The sequence below is a fragment of the Bubalus kerabau genome, chromosome 5 (assembly GCF_029407905.1).
Source record: "Bubalus kerabau isolate K-KA32 ecotype Philippines breed swamp buffalo chromosome 5, PCC_UOA_SB_1v2, whole genome shotgun sequence".
Classification (NCBI taxonomy): Eukaryota; Metazoa; Chordata; class Mammalia; order Artiodactyla; family Bovidae; genus Bubalus; species Bubalus kerabau.
In genome coordinates, this window is record NC_073628.1 from 97,825,160 (window position 1) to 97,852,234 (window position 27,075).

The following is a 27,075-nucleotide window of genomic DNA, read 5'->3' on the forward strand; positions in this document are numbered from 1 at the left end:
ACCTTAGTTCCCCAACAAGGGATCAAATCCTTTCCCCGTTCACCCCCACCCCCCGTATTAGAAGCACAGAGTCTTAACTACTGTACCACCAGGGAAGTCCCTTAAAAGCCTTTTGATTGCCAGCCTCTGGTTAACTGACTTAAAAACCAAAGAGAAAATCTTAGGTGTCCAGGTATGAGGTAAAAGAGCTCCCCAAGAAGGGTGGAGATCAAACAAATGAACCACCCACCCAACCCCTTCACCCCAGGCAAGGCTCTTTCTCAGCCTCCAGGAGAAATTTGCGGAGACACGATACTTAATGTACTTCAGATATGTGGAGCCTAAAAAATTAAAATTAAAAAACAGAACTCAGAGGAAGGTGAGGGGAATGGGTGAAAACAATCAACAGGAGCAAAATTCCAGTTATAGAATAATTAAGTCATGGGGATGTAAGGTTAAAAAAAAAAAGGGAGGGGGAGAATTCAGCATACCAAAAAGCATTAATCCTAGGGAAGGTGATACAAGAAGTCAATGGCACCCCACTCCAGTACTCTTGCCTGGAAAATCCCATGGACGGAGGAGCCTGGTAGGCTGCCGTCTATGGGGTCGCACAGAGTCAGACACAACTGAAGCGACTTAGCAGCAGCAACAGGGAAGGTAATGAAGTAGAATTACCATCATCATTTATAAAGGAACATTAGCTGTTGTGTGAGGTTATTTTGGTAGAGGGATGCAGAAAAAGGACAGAAACAAAAACAAAACCTATACCTACAGGTCAGAGGAAGAGAAGATGGCAGAAGACTCACCCATTAGAAATAAGTTGGTTTCAAAGAGCAAAATGCTGAAATTCTAGTTTAGCCCATATCCATAAGCATTATATAAAGTACATAAGCAACTGTACTGAACACTGAGGAACTTGTACTGAAAAAAGTGAGCAGACCGTAAACGAAACCATATTTACAGCTGCTTCAAATACCCTCAACTTGTATGACTGGAAGGACTCTAAGAAGATTACTTAACCCCTGTTTCTGTATCAAAGCAAGGGAGGAACTCTATGCAGACAATCGTCCGGCCATTCTTCAAGGTTTATCAACCAGGCAGGAGCACTTGATCCTGGCAGAGCAGTGTGGGGACCAGCCCAAAGCCTCTGCGACGGCTTGAGCATGTGCCCACATAGGTGATGAGAAAACCCAGGTCTGCAGGAAATTTACAGGTTTTGAGCAGGTCTGGGAGAAGCTAGAGGTCAGTACTCTGGAGCTTGTCCTGGAAGGCAAAGCTCAGTGAACAAAGTGTAAAGAAAAACTAATCAGCCATTTTAACTCTGGCAAAGAGTTCTGTCATTAACAAACAGAGAATTTCAACAGGGAGTTCACAGAATTTATCAAGGGGAGTCTGTTTACCAATCACCACCCCAAGGACACCATGACATTATAGAGCAATTACCCCACTAATATGGCCAGAGTTGCTGGGTTGGTTCTTTAGTGAGGGGAGGAGGTCTGCAGGGGCAAGAGAAGGTAACGTGCAGTATCACTAGGCGGCCAGAGAGGGGATCGCTATACACACAAGTGTGCCAATTAGAGACCACAAGACCCCTATCAGGGCTTCCCAGGTGGTGCAGTGGTAAAGAATCCGCTTGCCAATGCAGGAAACGCAGGAGACTTGGGTTCAATCCCTGGGTCAGGAAGATCCCACAAAGGAGGAAATGTCAACCCACTCCAGTATTCTTGCCTAGGAAATCCCATGCACAGAAGAGCCTGGCGGACTACAGTCCATAGGATCTCAAAGAGTCAGACGAGAATGAGCCTACTTATCAACTCAAAATCACAAGCCAGCTCTTAGGGTCCAGAGAGGACAGAAATGAAAACCAGGTCCTCCTTTCCTAGAAACAGAGCAAAGCAATAGCGCAGACACCTGAACACGCCCGCCTAACAACGTCACCGGTACTAGGCTGACTCCTCAGTACAGCCTCTCTTTTAATAAAGGGGAAAATTACCCCAAAGTGCTCATCTAGTTCTGAAGACAAAGAACAAGATTATTTGCCTTCAGCATCCCAAGCTTAGCCTTATTAATATAGAGAACAGGCAGCTTCCATTTAGGAATTTTGTGGAAAATATGCACTCCACTTGGTTAAAAACAAAACCAAAAATAACTGAGCGCGGTGTTCCCTTCAACACTGGACTATCCTATTCCTCCAGCCCTGGCCTCGAGTTTCACAAAAACCACCCCTAAGAACCCCCCCACCCCACCCCACCAGAGAACTCTTCCTTCTCTGAATAATGAAGGCTCTCTTATACTCCCAGCCAGGCAATTCTGCACCAAATTATATACAATTTTGTACTGTTTGCTAAAATTATATACAACCTTGTGCCATTTGCTAATTGTCTTGCATGTAACAAATAAATGCATTTTCTTCCCCAAATAAGATATATAAATTACTTAGGAAGAAGGCTTAGATTTATTCTTCAATTGTCTGTTCCTCCTGAGCACCCAGGAGACAGCTAACACATATAGCCTGAGGAACCTCCCTGGGGGGTAGGGGTGAGGGTGTAGATAGGCCCTTGGGCTGAGTGCTAGGGGGCTTTCTGTGTGTGGGTGCCCCATCACCTCTCTGGCACCCTGTGACTCTCTCTGGCCTGCCGCCAGTTCGCAGCAGCTCATCCCGTCCCCCTGACCAGCCACACAAGCCGCTGCTGGCCCTCGGCAGCTTCTCTGCCTGGCACCCTCCTGCCACCTCTCCCAAGAGGCAGAAGTAGCTCACACAAGAGCATACAACTCGGCTGGTGCCCTCATTTAATCAGGCTGCTGCAAATGGTTGGCCAAAAGCAATAAGGGCATGACTGAGAGACTGTGGGAGTTTAATATAAAAAAATTAATAAAAAAAGAGGGGAAGGAGGAAGGGTCTACCTTTTAATAGGGCCCTAATTACCCAACTCATAGGATCAACCCAAATGAGATGGGAGTTTATTTCGGGGTTTTTTTTTAATTATTGTTTTTTTATATATATATAAATTGCTGCTATGTGTTTTCTTTCCTCTGAGCAATTATGCAGCAAGTATGTAAAGAGGGGAAAAAATATTAATTAAATATAAGGTAATTGTGGAGTTGGCCTGGAGAGAATGAGTCTGAACTCTGGACGATCGCTGGCTACTAGGGTTTGAAGACTGCTCAGGGCCTCCCAGAAAAGAAAGAAATAAAAATACAAGCAACCAACATGCAGATGCCAAATGCAGCAGGAAAAGAGCAGTGGACAGAAACATTAGCAGAGCGAAGGGGCCACGGGGATCCAAGCACCCAGTAGTCAAGAGATGCCACCAACTGCTCAGGGCTCCGTGCTCGAAAGAACGCCCAAAAGATGGTCCAGCTGCTCTTCTGGTGATCAGTAGTTAAATGAGTAGATAAAAATGTGAAAAGAGACTGAGGAATAAAGGACTGAAGAGGACTAGAGTGTTCAATTTGAACTTTAGTCCAAAGTCAACCACAACTTCAGTCTGAGGGGCACTGAGGCAGGCCCCATGGGAAACAAGCTCCCAACCTAAGGGACTGGCCAAGCAAAGCCTCCTCTGGCTTTCACACCACCCAGACCACAAGGAAGAGCCCACACAATACCAAAAGAGAGAAATGAAGCCACTAAGGGAGTGGTGGGAAGTGACCCGTACTTGGGAAGAGCAGGTGACATGCAGGGCAACAGTGACTCTCTCCACCAGTCCCCGAAGGGCTGGCATCACCCGAACCTTCCTCCAGCTCAGCCAGATCCAATTCACCTCCTGCCTTGGGAAGTCTTAGCACAGGCCGGAATTCAGACTTGTTCATACCAGCTAAGGGCCTCACGTCACCTCCTCCCACTACCTCCAGAAGGAAAGGGAAGGAAAACGGGTAAAACTATAGGCCCTGCTGAAACAAAAGCTTGGTGGTATATCCCTAAGCTTGCTATCACTATTCAATGAAAGAAAAAGCTCTGCAAAGTTAAACGTAAAGCTGGCCCCTCTGTAAAACTCATCTGCAGAACAAGTCTTTTTTTTTTTTTGGCTGTGACACACAGCCTGTGGAATCTTAGGTCCCCAATCAGGGATTGAACCCAGGCTCCAGCAATGAGAGTGCAGAGTCTTAACCACTGGACTGCCAGGGAATTTCCAGTACAGAACAGGGCTTAATATTCAGCCAAGAGGATTTGCAGTAGGCCTTGAAATGCAAAACAGAAAATGGGGCAGGCACTCGGGCTAAGACCACCAAGGCAAATGCACTGTGTAAAGAAAATTAGCTTCAGCACTTAGTAGGCCTCTTCCCTATCAATTGTGTAAGCAGAGAATGTTGGTAGTGAGCATCACAAACCTAATTACAGGCCAGGCAGAAACAGAATTCTCGCTCTTATCTGTTCTTCAAAGGCCACTTGAAGTGCCCTCACTCTGAGGAACAGAATGGCTATTTCAGACAATCAAGCCGCTCAGCTCCTTGGTCAGGTCCAGCAACCTTGCTTCAGCTCAGCCACCATAGGTTTCCAACATCCCACTGATTAACAATAAATAAAACGGTGCATCACCAGACCAAGGATGGGTGCTCCTCATTCCAGACAAGACCAGGCTTTACTAAGAGGGAATCTCGCTAACCTCTGCATGCCTGAAAAGCAGTCAGAAGTGAGAGGTCGCTGACGGGCTCGGTCTCCACAGAACACCTCCACTCCTATATTCAGGGGCACTACTGACGCATGACTATAGGATCATCAGGCTTCTTTAAACTCAGTGTTTTAATTAATAGAGAATCATACTACGTATTTTAATTAATAGAGACTCATACTATATATCGTGGCTTCTTACCAGCGGCTCTCGAGGCACCACATTTTCACTTCCTGGAGCAGAGCTTGGCTGCAAAGAAAAATAAAAACAAAAGTAAGATTGCAGTGCCACCCAATGGACATCAAAAAACCAAAGGCGTGCCATTCCGGAGCGACACACACAAACAACTACTTCTGGCACTTCTCACCCGTTTTCCATACTGCAGAGAGGTCTGTGGTGGGTTCCTCATAAGAAGTAGCCCAAGAAGCCCAAATTTGCTAGAGAACATGGAGAGAGGGCTTCCGGGTTCAGGTTCACAGTCACAACACCTCAAGAAGGCTGAATTTGGCTTCAGAGGGCCCAAGCAGCTGAGTAGCAGTGGCTGGGGACCATCATGAAACCCACAGCAATAGCTAAGTCCACAAAAGGTGTTGAGTGAGAGCCAAACTTTCCTTTTGCCATCTCTGCCCACCGCCCCCTCCACAATGACCAGCAAGCCGAGCAAAAGTGAAGAACCAGATCCAGCCACAAGGGGGCCCCAGTTGCCTACACTCAGCATCTATCTGGAGCCAAGGAAGCAGTAAACTATGAACACTGGTTCCTATTACCACCTGTCACTCAGGATACCAATCCCCAGCAGAAAAGAAAGTTGGGTTTTTGAAAATAAGCTCGTGACAAGCTGACAGATAAACAGACCAACCTGCAGGCAGCATGTGGCCCACTCGCCTGGTCCTAGTCTGTGTCTTTCTCTGGATCTCTCCCCTCACCCTCAAATTTACCTTCAACCCTTAGCTGACATGGCCACAGCTCAGAGAAAGGGAGAGACAAGAGACAGAGACAGACAACCTAGGAGGAAATCTACAAATCTCCAAAGGAAGAAAACAAGCAGCTTGAGAGAGTCATGATTAGTTTACTGTTACTGATGTTCAAACCAATTCCCAATTATCCACAGATAATATCCAGACAAATGAGCTAATCTGTGGAGCCAGCCTCCAAACTCCTCCCAGCTGGTTCAGATGGCAAGTGCGAAGCCTTCTGGGAAAAAGAATGGAAGTGGAGAGAGGAAAGAGTCCAGTCCACAGAGGGTCCCCAAAGATTCCTCATGCCCAGCTGCTCCCACAGAGGGAGGCAAGGACTCTGCTGGAAGGACCCTACCACTTCATCCAAAGTCCTTCTCAAGAGCCCCTTCTTCTCTAGGACAACAAGGTCAGCCAGCATAAAATTAGAAAGTATGGAAAGTAACTGGAAACCTGAACGTGCCTTCCCTCCCTCCTAAAGCTCCAGGCATCCATAAGCTGATGCATTTAGGGCTCCAGCCCACACCTCTCTTGAGTTCTACAACTTCCTGCCTTCTCCTGGACTTAACAAATCCCATAGCAGATTCATAATCCTCTCCTTCCACCATACATGACCTCTTCTGCTTTCCCTGTCTGGGTGAAAGTCAACCTTCCACAAAAATATGCAAACTAGAATCCAAAAGACCACCCTGGGCAGTGCCTCCCCTCACCTGCCAGAGCAAACACCATATCAAGTCTTCCCATATGCCTTCCTAAACATCCATGGGATCAGGCCATCCACTTTGCTCCATTTCTTCTAACGTCACTTAGGTCTAAGCTTCCAAAAACCCCTGCCTGGACCACTGCCATAGCCTTCTCATCAGCTCACTCACATCCATGCTGGCTCTCTCTTCTAATTCAGTTTCCACCCTGCAAGCAGACAATCTCTTCAAAACAATAATCTGATCTCATCCACCCATCCGCCCCAGTAAACAACAATGATTCTAATACAGGAAAACCTTCTCAGTTTGGCCATGCGTCTCCTCTAACATACCAGGTCTGGCACCACATTCCCCAGCTCTGCTCACAACGCACACACTCACCTTTTCTTCCTCAGTCAAGGGGCCTTTGCACCAGCTGTTCCTTCCCTTCTCTCTGATGGCTTGACTTATCCTTCAGATGCCAGCTAAGTCACTCTTGGGAAAGCATTCCTTCTCTGACAGGAGAATATCTGTATATTCAAATCTCCTTCATATACACTCACACTGTGTACCTCTCCTTCAGGGACTAAGCCGAACTGCAATTTTAAGTGTGTGATATCCAACTGATGTCTGTGTCCTCACCGGATTATATACTCCAAGTGGGCAGAAACTGTGTCTGCTTATCACTGTATCCCTGGGTCAGTATCAGGCACAGGTTATGTGCTTGTTTGCTTAGTCGTGTCCAACTCTCTTTTGTGACCCTTTCAACTATAGCCCACCAGGCTCCTCTGCCCATCAAATTCTCCAGGCAAGAATATTGGAGTGGATTGCCATTTCCTCCTCCAGGGGATCTTCCCAACCCGGGGATCAAACTCGCTTCTCCTGTGTCTCCTACATTGCAGGTAAATTCTTCACCTGCTGAGCCACAGACCTTCCACAGATATTTGCTGAATGAATGAGCGGGCAACAAAGAGCAGAATGGATTGCGTTTGAACAGATTATATAAAGTTCATTGCCTTCTTGAGGGCTTCCTTCAGTCCATCTGGTAAGTATTAAGTGCAAACATTTACTTAGCTCCTTCTTCATTTCATTCTCACAATAAATGTATGGAAGTACTGCTGATGAGGAAACTGAGGCAAGGGAGGTTAAATAACCTGCCTATGATGACTCAGCTAAAAGGACGGGTACCAAAAGGACTGGAGCTCTTCTACTTAATCAAAATAATCGAGTTTTGTTTAGACCACATTTTATTAAGCAACAACCTTAATGCTATCCCATAAATAATAATGTAAGTTATTTGACTAGATGGAACTAACACAAACAGCTCTATTATTCAGGAAGCCTCATTCTGATTTAAACTAAAACTTTCTTCCTGAGATACAACTAATCACTGTGAATCATAACCTCCAAGGAACTTCCCTTTAAATTAGTTCATCTCCTGAACAGCTAATATTTGCCAGAGGAAAAACTTTAAACAATACACAGCACCAAAGAAGTCTGTTTCATCATATATCCTTTTGTACCTTTTTATGTGAGCCATGTAAATATACTCTGCTTTAAAAAATTTAAAAAGGAAGCTCCCTTCTCATCCCAACAGCCTCTTTTTCCTTGGGGACCCACCACTGATGCTGGCTCCTTACAGAGTCAGTCTGGGATATTCAAAGTGTGTAAGAATCACAGCCCCACCAAGGAGCTTCAATAGCAACACTCTCTGAATTCCTCAAATTTTGGCTTCACAGAGCCTTCTAGGGTCTCAGCACACCAAAGCCCGACCTCCAAGACCATTCTTGGGGGCTGCTGAGAAAGGAGCAAGCATTTCCCCACATCATATTCCAATTCACTGCTCTGTGTGAGGTCAGTCAGACCTTACAGTGACCTCACAGATGACTTCTTACCAATCTGAGAACTGCCTAATATGATTATTTTCCAGGTGATTCTCTATGCTGAAATACCTGTGTTCTTTAGAAAACTATTTCTTGATAACCAGGACAGGCATCATTCATCCTTATTACGCTGCATGTTGATGTCCTTATGATACCATCTGAAATTCTTCATTATATAACTTGTTTATTAATGTCTGTCCCTGCTAGTTTTCAGTTCCTTGAAGGCACGCACTTTACCACCTTGGTGAAGGCTGATCTTCACCACTTAGAATGTAACTGATATCGATACTCAATTAATACGTACTTAATTAATTTTTTAGTTAAAAGAGTAAAACAAAGGAACCACTTCATATACATAAGCCAAAATGAAGCAGGCAAAGGACAATGGCAGTGTCTTTCCCTGGAGCATTTCACCACCAAAATACAAACCTGGCCAGTCTCAAAGCAATGTCATGACCCAATGGATCTCAACTCTGGGGTGCAATCACCCCCAGACAGGCATTTAGAAGTGTGTGGAGGTGTTTCTGGCTGTCAACAGTGACCAGAGAGCCCCACAGGCATTTAGAAGGCAGGGGTCTGGGGACTGAATGCCCTACAGTGGACACAATGAAGGACTGCTCCACTCAAAACACCAATCGGAGCCCTGGAAGAATCCTAACAAGTCACTTCCTTATGACGAGGAGGAGAACAGACTCCCATCTTTAACACGCAGCTCAGACATGGTTTTGAAAGAGGGGTAAGGTCTGAGCAACCAAACTGCCTGTCAGAAGCTGAACCAAGTCCACAAGATCCATGAGTCTCACCAGTCCAGCTTTATTCAAGAATTTAGCTCAATTAAAAAATACAAATATCAAATCATGTTGTACACCTGAAATTAATATAATGCTGTATGTCAAGTAAAAAACCTCAATAAATTTTAAAAAGAGAACTTTCCTGGGGGTTCAGTGGCTAAGACACCGTGCTCCCAGTTCAGGGGGCTCAGGTTCGATCCCTGGTCAGAGAACCAGACCCCACATCCCACAACTGAGAGTTTGCACACCACAACTAAAGATCCCACGTGCAACAACCAAGACCCAACACAGCCAAATAAAGATTTTCTTTTAAAAAATAATTTAAACATGATCACAGTAAGGACAGAAATGTGAGGTATAAGAAGAGAGTAGGACTTCTAGAGATGAATAAACATATTTGAAATAGAAATTTCACTGAATGGTAATGACAGCAGATTAGCTATTACAGGAAAAAAAGTAAGTGCTCTTGAAAACACTGCAGCAGAAATTGATTAAAACGAAGGATGGTGGGGGACCCCAAAGAGAAAAATATTTGAATAATGACTGAAAAATTTCTAAGTTTGATGAAAACTAGAAACTCACAGATCCAGAAGCTCAGCAAACCCCAAGCAGAAGAAACACAAAAGTATACTAAAGTACACCATAACCAAATTCTAAAAATATATGAAAAGGGAAAAATATTATAAGCAGCCAGAAAAAAAAGAGAAACATTACCTACACATATTAATCAAGATTAAAAATGACTTCAGACTTCTGATCAATAACTGTGCAGGACAAAAAAAAAAAACACAATGGGATAGTATCTTTGGCTCTTCCTCAGCACTGCCCACTTTACAGAGGTGACAGCCATCAGGGCCACCTTCAGACCCCTCGTGAAGCTCATCAAAAAGAGGACCAAGAAGTTGAACCCACACCAGTCAGACTGCTAAGTCAAAATTAAGTGGAACGATGGAAACCCAGAGGCACTGACAACAGGGTGCTCAAGAAACTCACGGGCCAGATACGAGTGCCCAACGCTGGTTACGCGAGCAACAAGAACACGAAGGTCGTACTGCCCAGTGGCTTCCGGAAGTTCCTGGTCCACAACTTCAGGGAGCCTGAAGTATGCTGACGTGCAACAGCCTTCCTGTGCTTAGGTTACTCACAACGTCTCCTCCAAGAACTCAAAGCCAGTGTGGAAAGAGCAATCCTGCCGGCCCTCAGAGTCACCAATCCTACGCCAGGCTGCCTGGTAGAGAAATGAACAGACAGCTCGTGTGCACACCACGTTTGTGTTAATAAAACCACAAAAACTTGGCCATCTGGCATTTCAAAAAAAATAATACCTTTAAAATGCCCACAGAGGACAGGACACGACCACCACTGTCAACCTGGAATTCCATATCCAATTAAATTTTTTCAAAAATGAATACAAATTAAAGACTTTTTCAAAAGGAAAAAGAGGCAGTAGTCATCAACAGTATACTTGTACCACAAGAAACATTAAAAGAAATTCTTTAAGCAGAAGAAAAACAATACTGGATGGAAACTTAATCTACATGAAAGAGGAACATTAGAAATGGTCAACATGTTAGCAAATTTTTATTTTTAAAAGATAATTTAAATGTACCGTGAGGTTTGTGTCATATGTAGTAGTAAAATCTATGACACACAGTATAATGGATAAAAGGGAAAACTGAAGCATATTTCTGTTAGGTTCTTACACTATATGTGAATTATTTATAGTATGTCATTTGAAAATAGGCTGTGGTAACTTAAAGTAACATATTGTAAACCTTAGAGCAATCACTAATTAGTAAAAAAAAAAAACTTGATAGGGTACAGCTAAATCAACAGTAGAGATAAAATGAAATCCAAAAAATAATTCAATCCAAGAGAAGACAAAAAAAGAGAAAACAAAAAACAGATGAAAAAAAAAATTGCAAGATGGTAGACTTAAACCCGAGGGCTTCCCTTGTGGCTCAGAAGGTAAAGCATCTGCCTACAGTGCGGGAGACCCGGGTTCGAACCCTGGGTCGGGAAGATCCCCTGGAGAAGGAAATGGCAACCCACTCCAGTATTCTTGCCTGGAAAATCCCATGGACGAGGAGCCCAGTAGGCTACAGTCCATGGGGTCGCAAAAAGTCGGACACGACTGAGCGACTTCACTTCAGACTTAAACCCACCCACATTCATATTTAGCTTGAGTACAAATGAAACACTATTAAAAGGCAGAGACTGTCAGACTGAGTGGTGAGAAAACCCAAGACTGAGCTATAGACTGCCCATAAGAAACCCATTTTAAACAAAATGACACACACAGCTCAAAAGCCAAAGGACGGAAAATGATAGACCATGCAAACACTAATCATAACAAAGCTGTACTGGCAGTATTAATCTCAGACAGCTTCAAACTAACAGATATTACCAATGATAAACAAGGACACTTTCAAAATAAGGGAGTTAATCAAGAAGACAAAATAATTACAGAAAAATATGCTGAACTGACAGCATATTAAAAAGCAGAGACATAACTTTGCCGACAAGGGTCTATATAGTCAAAGCTATGGTTTTTCCAGTAATCGTGTATGGATGTGAGAGTTGAACCATAAAGAAAGCTCAGCACTGAAGAATTGATGCTTTTGAACTGTGGTGTTGGAGATGATTCTTGAGAGGCCCTTGGACTGCAAGGAGATCCAACCAGTCAATCCTAAAGGAAATCAGTTCTGAATATTCATTGGAAGGACTGAAGCTGAAGCTCCAATACTGTGACCACCTAATGTGAAGAACTGACCCACTGGCAAAGACCCTGATAATGGGAAAGATTGAAGGCAGAAGGAGAAGGGGACGACAGAGGATGAGATGGCTGGATGGCGTCACCAACATGATGTACATGAGTCTGAGCGAGCTCCGGGAGTTGGCGATAGAGAGCGAAGCCTGGCGTGCTGCAGTCGAAGGGGTCACAAAGAGTCAGATACACTGAGAGACTGAACTGAACTGAATGAAAATGAAAACACAACACATTTAAATTTGTGGAATGCAACTAAAGCTGTGCTTAGAAGGAAGTTTACAGTTTTAGTTAGTGACTTTAGAAAAGAAGCTAGAGAAAGAACAAGTGAAACCTAAAGTAAACAGAAAGAAAATTTAAAACTTAAAAACAACAGAGGAAAATAAATAAAATAAAAACCGATTTTCTGAGGAATACCAAGACTGATAAATCTGTAGCCAGATTGATCAATTAAAAAAAAAGACTATTTTCCAATAGTAGGAATGAAAAGGGGGAAATCTCTGCATATTTTATAGACATCTAAAAGATACAGGAGGGCCGCAACTACTGATCTTGTGTGACTACAGCCCACAAGAGAAGCCGCCACCACAAGAAGCCTCAAAACCACAACGAAGAGTAGCCCCCACTCGCCGCAACCAGAGAAAGCCCGCACAGGGCAACAAAGATCCAGAGCAGCCAAAAATAAAATAAATAATTAACTTCTTTTCAAATAAAAGATAATGGAGGGACTTCCCTGGCAGTCCAGTGGTTAAGATTTCACCTTCCAATGCAAGGAATACAGGTTGGATTCCTGGTCAGGGAGCTAAGATCTCGTGGCCAAAAAACCAAACATAACACGGAAATAACACTATAACAAATTCAATAAAGACTATAGAAATGGTCCACAATGGGGAAAAAGAAGAAGCCTTTAGGGAAAAAAAAAAAAGGAATATTATGAAGCACCTTAAACATATTTGACAACTGAAATGATAGCAAATTCCTTGAGAAACATTATGTCAAAGCTGACCCTAGGGAAAAAACAGAAAGCACAAGTCTTAACCACTGGACTGCCATGCAAGTGCCCAGTAATAGCAGTCTTACACAAACTATTTCAGAAAGTAGAAAAGAAAGGGAGTTCCCTGGTGGCCTAGTGGTTAGGATTCTGGGCTTCAACTGCTGTGGCCCAGGTTCAATCCCTTGTCTAGAAACTGAGGTCCTGCAAGGTGCATGGCACAGCCAAAAAAAAAAAAAAAAAGATAAAAATTCCCAACTCATTCTGATTGGCCAGTATTACCTTGACAGTTAGATATAGATTTCTCTCTCTCTCTCTCTTACTCACACACACACGAACTATAAATCAGTATCAGTTAGCCCTCCATATTTATGGATTCAACAAACCATAAACTGTAGTATATTATATACTGTACTGTGTATTTATTGAAAAAGAAATCCAAGTGGACCAATGCAGTTCAAACTCATGAGTCAACTATACTTCATTTGCATTAGGAGAAACTTCATTTGCATATAGGTAATAGATAAATGGAACAGAAGACAGTTTAGAAATTGATCTAATATATACTATTTTTCAATTTTTTTTTACAAAGATGGTAAGATCAACAAATGATGCTGGAACAACTGCTATTCATATGGGGAAAAACATTAACCTCAGCCTTTACCAGTATGCACATAAAAGAGATGCTTAATGTTATTTGTCATCACAAAAATGCAAAGAAAAACCACAATGAAATACCACTACACACTCACGCAAGCTACACACTCAAATGGCTAAAATTAAAACAGACAGACAATACCAAGTGGTGGTATGGGTGTGGGGCCATCAGAACGTTCACACATTGTTGGTGGAATGAAGAACAGTACAACTTTGCCAAAGCTCCAATCCTTTGGCCATCTGATGTGAAGAGCCAACTCACTGGAAAAGACCCTGATGCTGGGAAAGACTGAAGGCAGGAGAAGGGAAGCAGCAGAGAATGAGATGGTTAGATAGTGTCACCAACTCAAGGGGCATGAATCTCAGCAAACTGGGCAATCCCGGAAGTCAGAGAATACCAGTATGAGGCAGTCTATGGGGTCACAAAGAGTCACACCTGACTTAGTGACTAAACAACAACAAGGACAACAACTTTACAAAACAAGAACGCAATCTATTACAGAGCGCAACATACACTTATCATGTGACCCTGCAATTACACTTGGGAGGTATTTACCAAGAAAAATGAAAACATGTTTCCATAAACACACGAGTATTTATAGTAGCCCAAAACTAGAACCAACCATGTGGGGAAGAGTCTCTGAGGTGACTCCCACGATCCCCATCTCCTGGCATTCATGCCCTTGTGTTGTCCCTTTGAAAGTGGGCAGGAACTGCGACAGGTTTCTGGCCAATACAGTATGGTAATGGTGACAGAACACATGTAATTACACATATGTGGTTACATTACGTAAGACTGTAATATCCATTCACCTCTGAAGAAACAAGTGGCCGCCCGGGGAAGACCCATGTGGCAGAAGCTGAGGGCGGCCTCTAGCTGACAGCTGCTGACAAAACGGGGTCCTCACGCTGCAGTCCACAAGGAGCCAAATGCTGCCAACAACCACATGAGCTCAGAAGCAAATCCTTCCCCAGTCAAGACTCAGATGCGATCACAGACCTGACAGACAGCTTGACTGCTGCCTTGGGAGACACAGCTAAATGGTGTCCTGACTCCTGACCCATAGACACTGTGAGACAATACATGTGTGCTGCATGAAGCTGCTAAATTTGTAATAACATTGTTAGACGACAGGCAATTAATATACACCAAATGCCCAAGTGGTATACAGATCAACTGTGCTGTTGATTTACCTATACAATGGAATACTACACACTAGCAAAAAGTAATGAATTACTGATACATGGTGGTGGTGGTGGTTCAGCTGCTCAGTCACGTACAACTCTTACAACCCCATGGACTATAAAGCCCACCAGGATCCTCTGTCCATGGGATTTCCCAGGGAAGAATACCAGAGTGGGTTGCCGCTTCCTTCTCCAAGGGATCTTCCTGACCCAGGGATCAAAACCACATCTCCTGCATTGCAGGCAGACTCTTTACTGCTAAGCCATATGTACAACAATATAAAATTTCACAAACGTTATTCTGAGCAAAAGAAGTGAGACACAAAAGATTATATACATTATGAATACATTCACGTGTAATTCTAGGAGAGACAAATATAATCTATTAGTGGTAAAAGAGCAGCTCAGATTCCCGGAAGCCAAAGGCTAGGATTTTCTGGGGAAGCAGAGTAAGGGAATGTTTGGGAATACTGGAATTGTTTTGATCTTGACTGTGGTGGTGGTTAAACAGGTATATATATTTGTCAAAACTGACCACAACACATCTATTTGAATTCCACGGTAAAGCTTTTGGCCACAAAGACTCACTCAAAAAGCTATTAACATACGGATATTAAGTCAGGATAGGGGTAATGTTTTGGGGACTGGACAGTAACAGGAGGGATGCCGAAGAGGTTTCTGAGGTCCCGGTTATGTTTGCTTGCTTGATCTGAGTACTGGTTATACAAGATTGTGTTCACTCTGTGAACATTCACCAAGCTGTACACATAATTGGTGGACTTCCTGGGTGTATGTTAAACACCAATAAAAAGTGTTTTTGTTTTTTTTTTAATTTTAAAGGCTAGGGAATCATGCTAAATTATACTAAAGAGGCAAATCAATGCACTCCCTATTTCTTCACTGGATCCTGAATTTGTTTTTTATTGGAAACATTTGAATGTGGTCTGTATTAATAAATAATATTTTATCAATACCAAACTTCCTTTGTGATAGTGGTATTATGGTTATGTAGAAGAATAACCTTATTCTTATGAGAGACAAGGTGAAGTATTCTTGAATGAAATACCATGTCTGTAACTATCAAATCCTTCCCAAAGAAAAGAAAAATATAAAGAGACTGAAATAGAGCAAATTCAGCAAAAGGTAAACAATGCATCTCGTTCACTTTTATGAGAGATTCAGAGGAATTCTCTGTATTATTCTTTCAACTTTTCTATAGGTTGAAAACTTCTCAAAGTAAGAGTGAGGGACAAAATATCTTGTTTGAACTTGCTATTCAAAAGTTCAGTAATCTTCCAGAACTGTATGCAGAGACCCGGAGAAGGAAATTAACATTCACAACACGAGCACTCAAAATGTACCACATACTCTTAAAATCTGTAACTTCAGTCAACCCTCAAAGCAACCTTCTAGGTTAATTATTATCACTCCCATTTTACAGAGAAGAAAACTGAGGCACAGAGAGGTCGAGTGGTAAGTCCAAGAGTGAGTGCTGGAGTTCAAACCAAAATCAATCAGGAAAACAAGCCTTTCTCTCCATAACATCTTTGCTGTACTCTTCTCCCTTCCCTGCTTCTGTGTTTTTTCAGTCCATAATCGACTATATCCAGTGAACATGAACAGACTCGAAACCTACATTCCGTAATATTCTCAATACTCAACAATCATTAAACCATTGGATTGAACCATGCCTGTGCTCTTCACTAAAGACAGAAAAGCTGGTGGGAAAGTACAGAAATAGGGATAACATTTCCTGTTCCTATGGGCCATAACATGTACAGACTAAAAGGGACTTTGATAAGAGATTAGCCTTGCAAAACAGAGTAATGTGGAGTAAACACGACAAGAGTATGAAGCAATAAATGCAATTCCAACAGACTGTTTTGAAGATAGAATAAAATGATTATACCCTTATGAAAAAGCAAGTATACCAGTGAAATCTAAGTTACAAAGGACAGCAAGGATAATCACTAGTTAGGGTATTCCTTTAAATTTTAAGGCGATTACTTCAGAGCAGATAAAACTTTAGTGAACTTCTGGTCAACATATGAAAACTCACACTCCCAAAAATATTACAACAGGGACTGAGGAAAGGCTTAGATGGCTTGTGCGTGAAAACTCCAGAGTTTACTACATGGAATACTAATAGATAACACACTGTGTTAGGCACTGTTCTAAAACAAGTTAATTCATTTAATCCTCAGACCACTGCTATGAGATAGGCACTAGTATTATTCCTATTTTACAGATGGGGAAACTAAGGCCAAAGAAGCAACTTATCCAAGACCAACACAGTTGGTAAGTGGTGGGGCTAGGATTCTAGACCAGTGGGGATGGCTTCAGAGTCCATACTTTTAACCACTGCTCTATACTGCCTTTCAAACAAAGTGTTGGTTATCTACCCTCAATCTTTCAAAACAAGAGACTGATGCCACAAATCTAACAAACTATCTACAAGAGACAGAATACTGGCTCAGTCCCACAGGTGTGATGTGTTCTTCTCACACCCAAACCAGGTTTGGGGGAATATACAAACAGTTCTTTCAGTTCCACTGTGTTTTACTGGAGAAATGGGGAAAACACTGATCAGGACTAGAAAAGGAAATGCGAAGCAACTGTTCACTTAAAATGCATGCATTTGCAGCTTATTGTCAGACAGTGACAGAATCTGGTGTGAAACATTTAAGTTTTGCCCCAGTCTGCCAGCATGTTCTGATGCAATCCCATCTCTACCAGCTTTGGAAAGGAGGGCAAAGGAGAAGCAGAGTTGAAAACCAACCAGAGGCCAGCCAAATCCCCTTCAGGACCTTCGATGCCGTCCACGCGCACAGAGAAGACAATTTCTAGAACCAAAGGACTCCCTGGGTGCTAAAAAGCCTCCCAGTGGCAAAAATTCTAGAAACCTTCACAGTTACAGGAAAATTACACGTTCTGGCATCCTTTAATCCCAGCCTATAGGCATTCCAAATATATAACAGTTCAGAGAAGCCCAGACTCCGAGGAGCCTCGGTATGTCAGCAAGCTAAGTGGGTTAAGGCAAGAATGAAGAGTCCCACACCCTCCAATTCAGGACACTCCCCACACTCCAGAATTTTCGACAGTGAGAAGACCAAAGCAGCCCTCTTTATCTCTCATGTTTTACAATGCAGACATCTCTCTGAATCATTCGCTTCGCTATCGGAAGCTGGTCTGGGGAACACGCTACTCCTCTAAGTGCAATTCCTGTAATAGACTTATCATAAACAATGAAAGAGTAATAAGAAACACTAAGTGGTATTCTTCTGCCAAGGAAGGAAGTGAAATACCAGTAGGCGGCTGAAAAGTCCACAGGTGTTTCAAGGAGGTGAGAAATGAAGATGAGTCCAGGTTGACACCATTTTCTTCCTCCTCTGTCCAATCCAAACTAAACTTACACGTGCAGGACTAACTAGTGGAGTCACACACAAATCCAGGCTTAATCAGGCTCGTTACAGACCCTGCAAAATGGCGCTTAATAGCCTGTACTTCATAAGGGTTGTAATGAGCATTAAACAGATAAGAAGCGTAATTTGTCCTCGGCATGATAGCACACACTCAGTAATTGTAAAGTACCGCTTACCCCCAGTCCACCCCACCTTTGAACTACAAACGCCTTCAGAAGCCTTATCATCCACTGCTTCCTAACAGGAGTGAGCACTTTCAAGGTCCCCGAACTGGAGTGGGATTTGGCTGCATCTATGACTGAAAGGCTGGAGTCTGGCTGAGAAAACCAAACTGGGCAGCAAGGACAGATTACCAGCCATTAGCTCGGTGGCGTCTGTTGTTTACAATGAGTCCCCTTCCTACCAACGCACTGAGAGTCCAAGTATATTTCCCACCCTCCAACTTAGCAGGGGAAGCGCAAAGGTGACTGAAAACGAAGAGGCTGGCAGCAGGGTGGCCAGGGAGGCTGAGGCTGCGGGGAAGTGGGAACCCTGAGGGAGTCAGGCCCCTCCCGGGACGGAAGGGCCGGGAACGATCCAGCCTCTCACCCCTCTCAAGCAGGAGCCCTCGCAGCTCAAGGCTGGGGGATTTCTTAAGGGTCCCGCCACCGCTCCAGCCAAGCACAAGTGGGACCCCAGGGGCCGGCAGGCGGGAAGAGGGGGCCGCGGGCGCCTCCGAGCCCCGGCTCGGGAATGTGGTCAAAGAGGGGTCACCGGGGGAGGGGCCGGGCGGCGAGGACCTGGCGAGGGGCGGGACCCCGGAGGTGGCTAGAGGTGCGGGCGCCTGCTTCCGAGGCTCAGGATCCCCACCGGGCTCCCAGCCACCCGCAAAGCCACCCCCCCCCACTCCAGCGGGGGTCCCCGCCACCACTACTGGGCAACCCCACTCCCCTTACCTGGCTCGGCTGCTCAGCCTGCTCCGAGGACGCCATCTTTTTGAGGCCTGACTAATCTATCGCCGTGGGGCGAGGCTTCTCCCAAGCGCCCTCGCTCTCGCTCTCTGCCCAGACTAAAGTAGCCGGAACTGAGCTATCGATGGGGGTTGGGGCAGGTCACTGTGGGAGAAGAGGGGAACTCCCACCACAAGGTCAACATGCGCTATTTCCATTTGGTCTCTCCTTTACAGCAAAACCGAAGTCTATCCTTTGCTTTCTTATATGTGTATTATACTTACTGAATTAAATCTCTGCCCATGGGCACATGTGCTGCCGCTAAGTCGCTTCAGTCGTGTCCGACTCTGTGCGACTCCATAGACAGCAGCCCATGTAGGGACACGCTAAGTAGTTAATTAATCAATGTGAAGAGACTTGGAAATTAATTAATCAATTGATGATTTGGTTCAGTACCATTTGTTGAGTGCTTACTATTGGCTGCTTGGTAGGTGTGAGAAATAAGATACAAGACAACTCCTGCTCTCAAGTCCAGGGCAAATACACACACACACACACACACACACACACACGCTCACATAATTAAAACATCTTGGAGACAGGAGTCCGATAACTGTCTGCAGGTCTATTAGAAGAACTCAGAAGGCGAGTGCTTTTGGGAGAGGTAAGGCTTCTACGAACCTTTATTACTTTATAGTGGTTGAGTTGTTAGATTTTAAGCCAATTGTAACATTACATGCACGAAAGAGCTGTATACATTAGAAATATCAGTCAGTTCATATCGCAGTTGTGTTTGATCAGTGATGGCGTACTCAAAAGTATTGCCTCAGTTAACAATTCTTCCTACCAAACACTGTTTTAAATGTATTTTTCTTAAGAGATAATATCTGATTTCCTTTAATAAAATATTAAAGGGATTGACCCTGAATTAATACAGGCTTATAATATTCCTTCAGTTCAGTTCAGTCGCTCAGTCGTGTCCGATTCTTTGAGACCCCATGGACTGCAGCAGGCCAGGAATAACAGAAATAACAAATTATTCCTTGTTTATATAAAATGCGCCCCTTTTAAGCCAGGAAACTTTTTGATATTTTTTGTATTATTTCAATCTTAAGTGCTGGTTTTTCAGGAGTGAAAAACACAGACTTTTCCCTAAGTAGCAGTATTAGAACAAGGACAAACGTTGTCAAGCAGCATCTGGACAATCTCAACAGTGATGAGATTTCCCCTTTTCTCTCTGATTTGAGATTATAATGTTTAACCTAATATTTAAGCATTTCATTACGAGGTTCCAACCCAATTTACAGATATGAAGCAGAGAATCGAATGCGTGTAAATGTGGGAGTATTTTGTGCTTCTCTGTTATGTCTTCAGCAAGACTGAAAACTACAGTCTTCAATTTTTAAAACTGATTTCCTTCAAATCAGCGTGAACATTTTATAGATCTTTTCAGGTTGGAAAGGAAAAACAAACAGTACAAAGTAAAATGACACTGCTTTAAGTATTAATATCATGCATCTATATATGCAAAAGAGGCTTCCCAGTTGGCTTAGTTCAGTTCATTCGCTCAGTCCTGTCCTACTCTTTGAGACCCCGGTGGCTCAGCGGTAAAGAATCTGCAATGCAGGAGACCCCAGTTCGATCTCTGGGTGAGGAAGATCCCTTGGGAAAGGAAATGGCAACCCACTCCAGTATTCGTGCCTGGGAAATCCCATGGACAGAGGAGCCTGGAGGGCTACAGTCCAGGGGTTCCCAAAAGAATGGGACACGACTTAGCAACTAAACAACATACATGGAAGAAAGAGTTCAAGGAAATAATTCAAGGAAATATACACGCGTGTCCATCATACTGCAGAATTAACCCCTACTGACCTCATTTTGAACGGGCAAATGCAACTCCTTAATATAAGGTAGGAAAACAAAAACACCTCCTGGACTAAATTGCGCGACCTAAGTTGGCTTTGAACCCACAGACTACAGCTCCCGGCATGCCCCCGTGAGCCGCAGGTGATTAGCAGCAACTAGAACTCCATCTCCCGGCGTGCCTTGGTCCGACGCGTGATTTGCTAGGAAGAGAACTACATTTCCCGGCATGCCGTGAGGGATGGAATTGGGGAGGACTCCCGCGCCCCCGCCACCCTGACTTCTAGTCGGTCTGGTCCCACCCTGAAGAGGATGGAGGTACCCGGCGGCCCTGCAGCTCCGGAACCCGGCGAGATCCGGGCTCTAAAGCAGTGTTTGCTGCGCCGCAACAAAAGCCGGGAACAGCACGGCGTGGCGGCCTCTTGCCTCAAGGAGCTGAGGAACAAAGGTGGTCACGGGACCGGGGCGAGGGTTTGGGGGGCTGGAGCCTGGGCTGAAGGGAGCCAAGGGCAGGGTGAGGATGTCCAGCGGGGCTAACCGAGATCAAGAAAGACGACTTGGGGCTTCTTGTAACTCAAGTGGAGGAGCCTTGGGACAGATATGACTCACGTGGGTATAGCGACTTATCAGTTTCACAGCGTTTGTGCCAAGCGTTTTAACTTAATTTACTTTATGTGAGATTCATATGGTGGAAAGGCAGACGGGAAGCAGTATGCAAATGAATTAAAACAGACTCTACTTCGGTGTCTTGCCTCCGGTGACTCAGATTGTGGATCGAACCCAGCCTGGTGTAGTCCTGCCACTCGGGCTCCCTAAGGTGGTGCTGGGGCCCCAAGGTGAGCCTACAGCGAGATGGGGGCGGGTTTCCACCGTCAGCTCTAGCAGGTACCTGTGCGGTAAAGAGGGAGCCGCTACCCACCGTCCCAGAGGTCCAGACAAGGAACAGCTGCTGTGAGTGACCTAGCTTTCAAAAGTTCTGAGCCTCATACTGTTGTTACTAGTTGCCTGATCTTACAGGTAACCATCTGTTGATCCCCAATTTTCTCCTCGGCAAAGTGGCTATATTTCCAGCCCTGCTTCACTGAATTGTTGGGACTCTCCAAGGAGATGATATATTCAAATGACTTACAAGTTATTAGCCTGTAGCAATAAACTGTTTACCGAAAAAAGTTCTTGAGGTTAAACGTGTGAGTCATCCCTAGGCAGGTAGTGAAGGTGTATGTATGTCTGCCTGTTCAGAGCTTCCTCCCAGAGTCACTCAGCCTAGCCCGTATCCGATAGAAGTCTTTCAGAGACACAGAAACAACCAAAGCACTCTAAATGCTTCAGTGACATAGCTTTTGCCATATAAGTGTTTACATAATTTTTCTTGGCGTGAGGCTTCTTAAGTTTTAGTGCCCCTTTAGTGCAGTGGCTGGATGCACTTGGCACAGAGACCCATATAAGTGCTTGTGTTTCTGGAGCTCGGCCTATGCAGGGTTTGGAGCTCGGCCTGTGAAAGGTTTGCTGGGTGCAAGACGATATTGCCCGATGATATTTGTAGTCTCTTAGCTACTTTTCTGCGTGCTCTAGTCCCATTAGCATTTTAGGCATTGCCATCATTAGGCAAGTACAGACCTGCCCTGGACAAAACCTCTTGCCCATTGATCACACAGATGAAAAGTTCCTGTTACAATCTTCTGTCTTCTGCCTCCTTTATTCTTTCCTGTAGGTTAGTAAGACTGTGAAGATACTGCAAGAACATAAAGTATTTTTTTCTTTCTTTTTTGAAATTTTCTTTTTCTCTGGACACATGGGAGAATTTGAGTCATTTAGACCACTGAGAAAATGAACGAAAGATGCTTATTCTCAAAGAATCAAATCAGACTTTTGTTGGTTGTTCATCCAAGGAAAGAGTCGAATGCCTCCTAATGAGGGTATTGAGTAGCTGGAGAAAAAACGTTTTCAAGAGCCAGACTGTATGGGTTTAAATGCCAGTTACTTACTGTGTGACCTTGAGCAAGTTACTTAACCTCTCTGAGTGTTGGGTTTGACATCTGTAAAAATGGGAGTAACAGTAGTATCTACCACAGAATTGTTATGAAATTAAGTACTGTATATGAAAAGCACTTAGTATAGTACCAGGCACATGGTAAATGTTATATTAGTATTAGTGGTCATCATTATAGTTATTATTAGCTACCAGGGATTTTTCTAGGCTCTGGGGGCATACATATTGAGTACAAAGACAGATATAATTTCCCTATGGATATTTGTCAATTGCCAAATATTTTATTCCTCTCAGCTTGTGACATTCTGGCCATTGATAAGTCCCTGGCACCAGTAACCCTAGTCTTGGCAGAGGATGGCACCATAGTGGATGATGATGATTACTTCCTGTGTCTTCCTGCCAATACTAAGTTTGTGGTATTGGCTGGGAATGAGAAGTGGACATACAATTCAGGTAAGAAATGCTGGCCGTATATACAGTATACCCTCCATCATGATGTACTTTCCTACACGCGGCACCTGGTTGCTGTTTGGCTGTTTCAGCATTTATGCAGCAAGCATTACTGAGTGCCTTCTGTATGCCAGAGTGACGCTGAGTCGGGGGATGAAGATGAATGAGATGCAGTCAGGTCTCAAGTAACTCACGGACCCACAGCAACTAAAACACAGCAGGGCAGAGGGATGTGGGCCACAGATAGGGTCAGACTACCTGGTCTGAATCCCAGCTCTGCCATTTAATAGTCATGTGACCCTGAGCAAATTATCTAACTTCTCAGCCCCTTATTGAGACAGTAGTTATCGTACCTGTCTCCTCGGGTTGTTGTAAGGATGCGAGAACATAGTACATATCAAGCCAGGGCTTCTCAACAATGCTGTTGACATGTTGGGCCAGGAAATTCTTTGTTGTGGGCGTGCTGTCCTGTGCATTGTAGGATACTTAGCAGCATCGCTGGCCTTTACCCACTAGGTACCAGTAGCATCTCCTCACCTTAATTGTGACAACCCAAAATGCCTCTAGATATTCTCACATGTCTACAGGTGTGTGGTGAGCAGAATCACTCCCAGGAAAGAGCCACTGATAGAAAGCATTTACATCTTATCTGGCATGCTGCTGCTGCTGCTGCTAAGTCGCTTCAGTCGTGTCCGACTCTGTGCGACCCCATAGACGCAGCCCGCCAGGCTCTCCCATCCCTGGGATTCTCCAGGCAAGAACACTGGAGTGGGTTGCCATTTCCTTCTCCAGTGCATGAAAGTGGAAAGTGAAAGTGAAGTCGCTCAGCCGTGTCCGACTCCTAGCGACCGCATGGACTACAGCCTACCAGGCTCCTCCGTCCATGGGATTTTCCAGGCAAGAGTACTGGAGTGGGGCTTATCTGGCATACAGTCAGATAAATCAGTATTCCCTGTCACTATCATTACCGTCATTCTCACCGGCAATGCAGAGGGAACTAATATGGATGAGCAAGGATCAAAGAGCTAAAGAAGTGTCTTGAGGAGAGTCCCCAGGCCACCAAAGTGTGGAAATCACCCTTCAGCAATGACTTTCCCAACCACCTTTTTACTCAGGCCCTAGAGACAGCAAATAGTGGCTGCAGCTCCTCCAGTCAAGAATGAGACCTGAACTTTCCTGGTGATCCAGTGACTAAGACTCCAAGCTTCTAATGCAGGGGGCCTGGGTTAGATCCCTGGTCAGAAAACTAGATCCCCAGTGCTGCACCTAAGACCCTGTGCTGCCAAATAATTTAATTAAAAAAAAAAAAGAACGAGACTCATCCCGACAGGGAGTTTGGGATGAACATGTTCACACTACTGTATTTAAAATGGATAGCCAACAAGGACCTACTGTACAGCACAGGGAACTCTGCTCAGTGTTGTGTGGCAGCCTGGATCGGGAGTCGGGGGAGGACAAATACATGTACGGCTGAGTCCTTGTGCTGTCCACCTGAAACTAGCACAACATTGTTAATCAGCTATACGCCAATACAAAATAAAAAGTTTAAAAAGAGAGAGACAGACCCATCCCCAAGCACAGAGATATGCTGATGAGGAAAAATGTTTTTGGATACGGAAATAGACAAAAAACTAACCTAAAGGGAAGCACGGTGGCACCCTGGGTATGCATGACCGTACACTGGATTTAAGTGGCTTTCCATAAAAGAATACAGACCAGTTTCACACAGAAATAAATGAGAGATAGAACAAGTGGGAAAGTTAAGGCCCTAGATGGGGATTGGTTTTCCCATGAATCCCTGAGAAAAGGTGCTTCCTTCAGCATCGAAATTATTCTAAATGGTCGGTCGGAAGGACGTGCTGACATCCTGGAGGTCTGAGTTGGGGGAGGAAGTGAAAAGAGCACTGCAGGTTAATCTGACTCTTAACTGGCATTTTCTCCCTGTATCAGATGGAGGTACCGCTTGGATTACCCAAGAGTCCTTCGACAGAGATGAAACAGACAGCGGGGCAGGGTTGAAGTGGAAAAACGTGGCCAGGCAGCTGAAGGAAGACCTATCTAGCATCATCCTGCTGTCCGAGGAGGAGCTCCAGGTGAGCCTCCTCTGCAGCCACACTCACCTGGCCTCTGCTGCCCTCCGTGGCCTACTTTCCATGCATCTTGCCACCATAATTTCATTATTCCTTCATTTTTAAATAGTTCTCAGATGACAGCCAAGGTTCTTCATTTTTCTAATTCTCTTGCTTGGAGCAGAAATTTTTTACTCCTCACTCTGCATCAGAATCATCAGTGGAGCTTTTTTAAAAAATACAGATGCCACAGCCCCACATAGACTATTTAGGCCCAAGGGTGGGACAAGGAGGTACTGCTAAAGAATGTGAGTTAAATCTCAGCTCCATCACAAAGACTGTAGCCAGTCACTTACCCTCTCTGCTTACGTTTCCTCTCCAGTAAAATTGGAGTAAAAATAGTATGTGATAATTCAGAAAAATATTTATTGAGCCCCTTCCCTGTGTGTGGCATAGTTCTTTGCACAGGGTTACAGGGCTTCCCAGGTTGTGGCAGTGGAAAAGAACCCGCCTACCAGTGCAGGAGACCTGGATTCAATCCCTGGGTCGGGAAGACCCCCTGGAAGAGGGCATGGCAAGCCACTCCAGTATTCTTGCCTGGAGAATCCGCATGGACAGAGGAGCCTGGTGGGCTACAGTCCATGGGATCTCAAAGAGTCAGACACAACTGAAGCGACTTACCACCCACAGTGGTGAACAAGCCAGACACAGTCCCTGCTCTGATGAAACTCAAATTCTGGTGGAAGGAGGTGGACGAAACCAGCAGTGTGCCCAGATGGTGGGGGCTACTCTAGATTGGGAGATCAAGGAAGTCTCCTTGAAGGAGGTGACCTTTTGGTTATTTTCTAATCTTGTATTTTTATTTTGAATAAATAATACTAATACATTCACATGGTTCAAAATCCAAGAGACATAGCCAAGAATAAAACAAACCAAATGTCCATCAGCTGATGAATAAATAAAATGTTCTCTATCCAAATAATGAATATTTTATTCAGCCATAGGAAGGAATGAAGTATTAATACATTAGGCTTCCCTGGTGCCTCAGACAGTAAAGAATCTACCTGTAGTGCAGGAGACTCATATTTGATCCCTGGGTCAGAAAGATCCCCTGGAGGAGGGAATGGCAATTCTCTTACCTGGAGAATCCCATGGACAGAGGAGCCTGGTGAGCTACCGTCCATGGGGGTGCAAAGAGTTGGACAGGACTTAGCGCCTAACAATGACGATAACGTGGAGAAATTTTTAAAACATTGGGCTAAATTAAAGAAGCCAGACATGAAAGGCCACAGATTTTATGATAGCATTTTTATGAAATGGCCAAACTATGCAAGTCTGTAGGGGTAGACGGTAGATTAGTGGTTGCCTGGGGGTTGGGTTTCTGGAGACTGTGAGTAGGAATGGAGAGTAACTACTGATGGGTACAGTTTTTTCTGAGCTTGTGACTGTTCTAAGACTGTGGTTGTGACTGCACAATCACAAAAAAAGCCCACTCATTTTACTAAACTCCACTTACGTATATGCTTCAATCAGTGAATTGTGTGGTGTGTGAACTATATCTCAATAAAGCTGTTTGGAAAAAACAGATATACAGAAAGTCTGACTTCTGTCCCCAGCCACCCAGCTTTCCTTCCTGGAGACAGCCAGTCTGTCAGTTTCCCATTCCAGAGATAGTTTATATATGCTCTCGCTCAGTCGTGACCAGCTCTTTGCAACCCCAGGCTCCTCTGTCCATGGAATTTATCAGGCAAGAATACTAGAGTGGGTTGCCATTTCCTACCCCAGGGGATCTTCCCAACCCAGAGATTGAACCCAAGTTTCCAACATTGGCAGGTGGATCCTTTACCACTGAG

The 27,075-nt window shown here is 44.3% G+C and overlaps 2 protein-coding genes across 7 annotated transcripts in view; one reads left to right on the forward strand and one right to left on the reverse strand.

The window, feature by feature from the left end:
• The window catches only part of PEX14 (peroxisomal biogenesis factor 14), a 147,840-nt gene extending 128,850 nt beyond the window's left edge, over positions 1 to 18,990 (reverse strand). For 3 of the 5 annotated variants that reach the window (XR_008714948.1, XM_055582348.1, XM_055582344.1), the window contains exons 1-2: positions 4,957 to 5,056; positions 4,791 to 4,838 (exon numbers count right to left, since the gene is read on the reverse strand). Coding sequence is in view for 4 of the 5 variants with exons in the window: in XM_055582348.1 (XP_055438323.1) it covers positions 4,791 to 4,838; positions 4,957 to 5,037 (129 nt within the window). In the remaining variant the exon portion in view is untranslated. Of the gene's footprint in view, positions 1 to 4,790; positions 4,839 to 4,956; positions 5,057 to 18,856 lie in introns of those variants that run through there. The other 2 variants (XM_055582345.1, XM_055582346.1) reach the window with 2 other exon arrangements.
• Positions 18,991 to 20,915: 1,925 nt separating this feature from the next.
• The window catches only part of DFFA (DNA fragmentation factor subunit alpha), a 29,163-nt gene continuing 23,003 nt past the window's right edge, over positions 20,916 to 27,075 (forward strand). Inside the window, exons 1-3 of one of the 2 annotated variants that reach the window (XM_055582360.1) lie at positions 20,916 to 21,161; positions 22,998 to 23,156; positions 25,104 to 25,246. In XM_055582360.1, the coding sequence (XP_055438335.1) occupies positions 21,026 to 21,161; positions 22,998 to 23,156; positions 25,104 to 25,246 (438 nt within the window). In that variant the 5' untranslated portion in view covers positions 20,916 to 21,025. The remainder of the gene's footprint in view (positions 21,162 to 22,997; positions 23,157 to 25,103; positions 25,247 to 27,075) is intronic. The other variant, XM_055582359.1, reaches the window with a different exon arrangement.